At 65.7% G+C, this 6,198-nt stretch overlaps 2 protein-coding genes across 2 annotated transcripts in view; one reads left to right on the top strand and one right to left on the bottom strand.

The window, feature by feature from the left end:
- Nucleotides 1–19: 19 nt before the first annotated feature.
- On the top strand, nucleotides 20–2,395 carry TNFRSF25 (tumor necrosis factor receptor superfamily, member 25; the record flags this gene model as incomplete). Its single annotated transcript, XM_012722055.1, has 6 exons — nucleotides 20–123; nucleotides 781–836; nucleotides 928–1,035; nucleotides 1,224–1,261; nucleotides 1,633–1,768; nucleotides 1,866–2,395. Coding segments are annotated over 6 exons (774 nt in total), but the record flags the coding sequence as incomplete, so codon positions are not given.
- Nucleotides 2,396–3,316: 921 nt separating this feature from the next.
- ESPN (espin) overlaps nucleotides 3,317–6,198 on the bottom strand; it is a 30,095-nt gene continuing 27,213 nt past the window's right edge. Inside the window, exons 16-19 of the mRNA XM_012722053.1 lie at nucleotides 5,598–6,161; nucleotides 4,616–4,695; nucleotides 4,513–4,524; nucleotides 3,317–3,495 (exon numbers count right to left, since the gene is read on the bottom strand). Of these exons, the coding sequence (XP_012577507.1) occupies nucleotides 3,348–3,495; nucleotides 4,513–4,524; nucleotides 4,616–4,695; nucleotides 5,598–6,161 (804 nt within the window). The 3' untranslated portion in view covers nucleotides 3,317–3,347. The remainder of the gene's footprint in view (nucleotides 3,496–4,512; nucleotides 4,525–4,615; nucleotides 4,696–5,597; nucleotides 6,162–6,198) is intronic.

Below are 6,198 nucleotides of genomic sequence, written 5' to 3'. Positions count from 1 at the left end.
TCTCCCTCTCCCGCCCTGAACTGTCGTGGTCTCTCCAACCACAGGCTCTCGCACCGCCGCCGAGTGCGGCGCCTGCCTGCCTGGCTTCCACGAACATGCCGGCCACTGCGTGTCCTGCCCCACGTAACGTCTGGCTGCCCCGGGGGGGCGGGGGGCTGGGAGCAGAGTGGGGGCCAGGGAGGGAAGGCGGGAGCTTGGCCCTCTGCTGGGCCGGCCCCGCTGCAGGCCTGGTACAGGGATTTGCCTCGTGCCGGGCAAACAAGGCGGGAGCCTCCCTCCCCTCTCGCCCTCAGCGGGCCCTCCGGCTGGGCATTGCCAGGCTGTGGCCCCAAAGAGCCAGCCAAGTGCTCTGGCGCAGAACCTGGCGCCCCTCGGGTCTGCCGTTTGTCCCCTGTTGATCCTGGGCAAGTTTCGTATCTCCCACTCCAGTTTCCCGGGGTGCTCATGGGTGGGAGCCCCCCCAGGGCCAGCGTGATGGGTCCCACACTCCATCCACTCGCTGGTTCGCCCCACAGGGGCTGTTAAGCAGGTGCCGTTTTCCAGGCTCTGACGGGGGTGCTGGGAGACAGCGGGGCCACACATGTCCCAGCCTTTCGGGCCATCCGAGTCACTTTAATACAGACGGAGGCTGGTAACAGTGGCGCCGGTCAAAGGGACACAAGCGGCTTTTCTGCGAGACTTTGGGAACGTCCTTGGGTAGCGTGAGGCTCGCAGCGGCCAGGCAGGGAGACAAAGGCCTCGGCTGTGACGCCCTCACCCTCGCCCGCCCCCTCCTTGCAGGACAACCCTGGGGCGCTGTCCAGAGCCCTGTGTGGCCATCTGTGGCTGGAGGCAGAGTAAGCGGCCTGCTGGGGCCACCAGCAGGAGAGCTGGGAGGGCGGGTGGGCGGGACGTGGCTGCCGCCGCCCACCCACCAGCCGCTCTCAGTGTTCTGGATGCAGCTGCTGCTGGCCAGCCTGGCTGTCCTACTCCTGCTTGGGGCCGTCCTGACCTATGTATACTGCTGCTGCAGGCCTTCCAAGCCCAGGGTGGCTGGTGAGCGTGCACACACATTTCTAGGGGCCTCGGGTCAGGATGGGTAGCCCCGAGCCCACTCATTCCCAGTGCAAAAGGGGAAACTAAGGCAGGAAGTGCCGGAGGAGTGCAGAAGACTGGGGAGCAACTGGGCCAGGACTGGTCCAGCCTGGCCTGGCTGCTCAGCAGGTCCTCTCTGTGTCTCTCAGCAGAACAATCTGGGGTGGAGGCTTGGACGCCCCTGCAGGTGAGACTGGCATGGCCGCAGGCTTCTGGAGCTGGGAGGTTGAGCCTCAAGCCAGGCTACCGCCCCAGTGTGGGCGCAGCGGCTGCCAGGGTGGACCGGGCGCACCCGCGTGCCCCGAGGTGCGGGGAGTGCGGCCAGCCCGGTGCCTGCCTCCAAGGGCTCTGTCCACAGTGGAGCGGGGTCGGTGCCCCAGGTGGCGGTGCCAAGAGGGTCAGAGTGACGGGGAGGGCGGCAGGGGCAGGTGTGCCGAGCGTGGCCAGTGCAGGCAGGCTGAGGGCACTTGTGGGCTCTGCAAGGGGCTTCTCCTGGCCGGACCCCAGCCAAGGGGCCTCTGTGGGCAAGGATGCTGACCTGGGCCTGTCCGCCTCCAGGTGACCCACTCCTCACCGCCAGAGTGCGCCCGCGCCCTTCTGGTGCCACCCAGTGAGAAGGCCCACCTGGAGAATGGCCGGACCCCCTGCGCCCCCCAGGAGGTCCCCTGGGGCCAGCTGCCCTGCAGAGCTCTTGGTAAGGGACTTCAGGGGCTTAGCGGGCCAGATGCCCCTCCCCACGGGGCCCAGCCGCAGCCCGAGCTCGTCCCGCTTTGGTTCTCTCCTGGGGCCAGGTCCCACGCCGCTGCCCGCGCCCCCGCCAGCTCCGCCTGCAGGCGCGGCGGCCTCGGTGCTGCAGCCCGGCGCGCAGCTCTACGACGTGGCGGACGCGGTGCCCGCGCGGCGCTGGAAGGAATTTGTGCGCACGCTGGGGCTGCGCGAGGCGGAGATCGAGGCGGTGGAGGTGGAGGTCGGCCGCTTCCGCGACCAGCAGTACGAGATGCTCAAGCGCTGGCGCCAGCAGCAGCCCGCCGACCTGCGCGCCGTCTACGCGGCCCTGGAGCGAATGGGGCTGGACGGCTGCGCCGAGGACCTGCGCAGCCGGCTGCAGCAGCGCGGCCCGTGAGGCGGGACCCGCCCGCCACCCCAGGCTACGTGGGCGTCCCCGAAGACCTAAGTACAGTTACTTATGCGTGTAGACATTTTATGTCACTTAACAAGAAGCCCCTGGGTTGGCCCTGAGAGCAGCGCCGGCGCCCCCAAGGCCCGGTTCAGCCCAAAAAGCAGGATGAATAGCGCGAGGGGTTTAGCTGATTCCTTGGTATTAAATTAAAAATAATAATAAAGCTGCTTGTTTCTTCCGCAGGGTTGGGAGAGTTAAGGGGGCGAGCTCGGATTCTTGAGGGAGGGTGTGGAAAGGGCCAGGCGGCTCGCCGGCCCCCTGGGGTCTGGGATTGCCGGTATGGGCCGGGCGGCCCCCTCCCCCCTCCCCGCGGGGCCCTTACCCCAGGGGGCATGTCATGGGGACGGAGAATGAGAATCAGCGTGGCCTCCGGCGGCTGAGAGAGCTTTATTGGGGTGGCGGCGGGGGGCGGGGGGCGCGGGTTCAGACCCTCGTCCGCCACTCACTGCACCGGGGCGCAGGAGGGGCCGGGCGGGGCCGGGCGGGCACTCGCAGGCTGAGCTGGGGGACTGGGGCGGAGGGGGCTCTGGCGGCGGCACCTCAGTCCCGGCGGCAGTTTGCAGTTTTCACGGTTTCTGGTAAACAAGTGACTGAGAGGAAACCCGGGGCGGAGGGGGGGAGCCCGGCGGCGCAGATCTGGGTCAGGCGGGGCGGGAAACCCCATCCCTGGCCCCGGGCCTGTCTCCGCCCAGGATGCCACAGAGAAAAGGGTTCCGGGGTGCGGGGGAGGGGGCTGCCGCGGGAAGCGCCCCGCGGCGAAAACAAGGCCGCCACCCACGGGGCCGCGTGGGGTGGGGGTGCGCTGCACACTTTGACCTTCGACGGCATGCAAATGCATGTAAATGCGCATGCAAATAAGCAGCATCTTTTCGCGCAACAGCTTGGGCACTTCTCTGGGCGACTGCGGCGGCCGGCGGGGCGCTCCAGTATCGCCCGGGCGAGGGAGGCGGGGTCCGTGTGGGGGTCCAGGAGGGTTCCAGCGCGGGAGGGGAGGACAAGGCGGCTCCCAGCCCTTCCGCCAGGGCCTCGCAGTAGGGGCGGGGGCGGGGCCGGCCCCGGGAGCTCGCGCGCGGCTGCAGGCAGGGGGGCGGCGTCAGTACTTCGCGATGTCGCCCTTCTTCAGGATGATCTGTCGCTGCCAGGGCGCCAGCTTGGTCTCATCGTAGCCCAGCGTCCGCAGCTTCTCTGACTGCTCCTTCTCCCGCTGCAGCTCCTCCTGCTTCTGCCTCTCTTCCTCTTTCCTGGGCACGGGTGGGGTCCGGGAAGCGGACAGGTGAGAGAGGGTAGGTATGGCACCCCGCACGGGGGCTAGGAGGGTTCCTAAGGGCAGGGGCTGGGTTCCTGGGGTCAAGGGGTTAAGCTGGTGGTCAGGGCAGTGGGTGCTAGGGACAGTGGGCTAGGTTATGGGGGGGAGGGCTGGGGCAGGCAGCATTGCTGGGAACAGCTTGATTGGGGCAGGTTGGGGTTACAGAGCACACTGAGGGGGGAGGCCGTGGCTGGTGGTGGGGCTGTTCTTGGAAGCAACTGCGGGGTCACAGAGGGGCAGAGAGTGCTATGGGTGGGGGTGGGGTGGAGGAGCTGGGGTTAGGCTGCTGGGGAGCTGAGAGACCCTATTTTGGGGAGACAGTGGCTGGCAGAGACAGGAAATGAGAGGTCGGACACACCAGGCATGCAGCCGCCGGCCCAGCTGGCCGTTGAGCATTTGAAGTATCATAATTGAGATGTTATAGATGACTTCAATAATTAATTTTAAAACGTCAAATATCCCACGAGTGATCCGTATTAACTATGTATTGAAACATATAATTTCTATTTCCATATCATGTTAAACGGTTATAATTCAGTTCACCTATATCTTTTCCCCAGTGGGATTACTAGAACATTTAACATTCCTCGTAGCTTGAATTACATTTCTATAACACTGGGCTAGATTACTAGGGCAGAGACTAAGTTTTAAGGGACAGGCGATCGGAGTTATTGACACTGAGCTTGGGTTTCACGGCAGGCAGAATGGCTAGGTGGGTGGGGGATTTGGAGACAAGGTTATTAGGGCACAAGAGCAAAGCTTTGGGGGACAGGGCAAAATTACTGAGGGAGTAGGGAGGGGGCTGGTGGCATTACTAGGTGCAGGGAGGCCATGCTGCAGGGCTGAGTAGCAAGGGGTGGCATTCAAAGGGAGGCTGAATAAAGAGGCAAAAGGGGTGACCTCTGTGACTGGCTTGGCGGGGGGGAGGCAAGCCGGGTCAGCCCACACTCACCGCTTGTGCTCCCTGGAAAGGAAAAGACAGCATTAGCCGGTCCCTGCGTCTGGGTCACCATCAGTGCACTGCCTGGCCCACATCTCCTGGACCTGCAGCTTACCTCTCCTCCTCGAGCTTCTTCCTCAGGATGTCCCGCCTCCAGGCAGGCATGCTGGCCAGGCGGGCTTCCTCCTCCTCCTCCTGAAACACAGGCAGAAGCTTCAGGGCCAGCATGGGCTGGGAGGCAGGGCCCAGAAGGGATGCACCCCAGCCCCCCACTTGCTGAAGTCAGGACCTGTGGGGCCGGATGGGGTCACACCTCGCTGCCTTGCCATCGGGCAAATGGACAAGGATGCCTGGCTCCAACTTCCTGTCCAAGCCCCAAGCCCCATGAACCCAGGCCCTGCGTCCCAGAGGCCACGCCAAGGAGCTGAGTGAGCGTGGGGGGAGGGGCAGAATGAGCGTCCAGGGGGGAGCTGCACAGGTGGCCCAGGCCTGGGGCCCAGAATGTCTGGGTAACCTCAGCTTGGCTTCTGCAGGCCCTGCCAGTGCCCCCGGGGCCCCGCCCCCATTCTGCTGTGAAGGCCCTTCTGGCCCACCCGTGCCCTACCCCCAAATGGCGCAGACCTAGCTCTCAGCAGCAGTGACTCTGGAGGGGGCACCCAACACATGGATGAGGGAAAAGCGCTTTATTGCTTGTTACAGAGGAGAAAGGGTCTCAGGCGTCACACTGAACACGGCATGCCGCGGGGCTCCCGTCTTTGGAAAGCTGCGCTGCCCCAAGGGGGCCCCACAGTCCCTCACTCGGCTGGCTTCTTCCTCCTGGCCACACACGGAGCCCCAGAAGCCTGCAGGGCCAGGAGAGAGACCTGGTTTGCCCTGTGCCCTGCCTATGAGGCTAATGCCCCAGATCCAGCCTGGATGGGACCTCAAAGGCTGAGGCAGCCGCCTGGGTCCTGGCACGCTGGTTTCCCAAGGCCGCCACCCTGGGTCCTTCCTGTCAGCCTCTGGCCTCTGGACCGCACCAGCCAGGCATCCCGCGCAGGTTACGGTGCTTGGAGGTCATTTCCGAATCCTGATGCTCAGAAGTCAAAGAGCTCTGCCTCCTTCTCCTTCCAGAAGGAGAAGCTGCGGTCGATGTAGCGGCAGACCATCTCGCTGCTGAACTCGCCCATGGCAGACACCAGCGCCAGCTCCGGGGGGTCTCCCCCCGCTGCTGGGGCTGCTTCTGACCCTGGAGGGTCGGGCTCCGGGGGCGGGGCGGCAGGCGGGGGCGTGCGTGGGGGCGGGGAGGCCTCCCGCGGCGGCTCGGGCCAGTCCTCCCTCGGAGCCTGGGCGGCCTCTTGGGCCGGCTCCTCTGCAGTTGCCTCCTCCGCCTCTTCCGGGCTGTCTCCGAAGAACTGCCGCCTGAGGTCCTCGAAGCCGTCGCTCCAGCGGCGCCGGCCGGCCTCCACCTCCTCCAGCACCATGCGGTGGAAGAGGCGGATGCGCTCCCAGGGGTGGCTGCCCAGCCGGTCGAACATCTCGTAGCACAGCAGGTGGCGGAACTTGCGCTCCTCGCGGCTCAGGCCCATCTCGAGCAGCTGGAAGTAGCCGAGCATGAAGAGGTCCAGCGTGAGGCTGTCGTAGCTCGGGGGCGCGCCGCCGTCGAGGGCCGGCAGGAAGTGCTGCGGCCAGTACAGGCCGTGCGCCAGGCCGGGGCCG

The sequence above is a fragment of the Condylura cristata genome, unplaced genomic scaffold, assembly GCF_000260355.1.
Source record: "Condylura cristata isolate star-nosed mole 26May11 unplaced genomic scaffold, ConCri1.0 scaffold00008, whole genome shotgun sequence".
Lineage (NCBI taxonomy): Eukaryota > Metazoa > Chordata > Mammalia > Eulipotyphla > Talpidae > Condylura > Condylura cristata.
The sequence above is the reverse complement of the archived record's forward strand: the minus strand, read 5'-3'. Positions and strand labels throughout refer to the sequence as shown.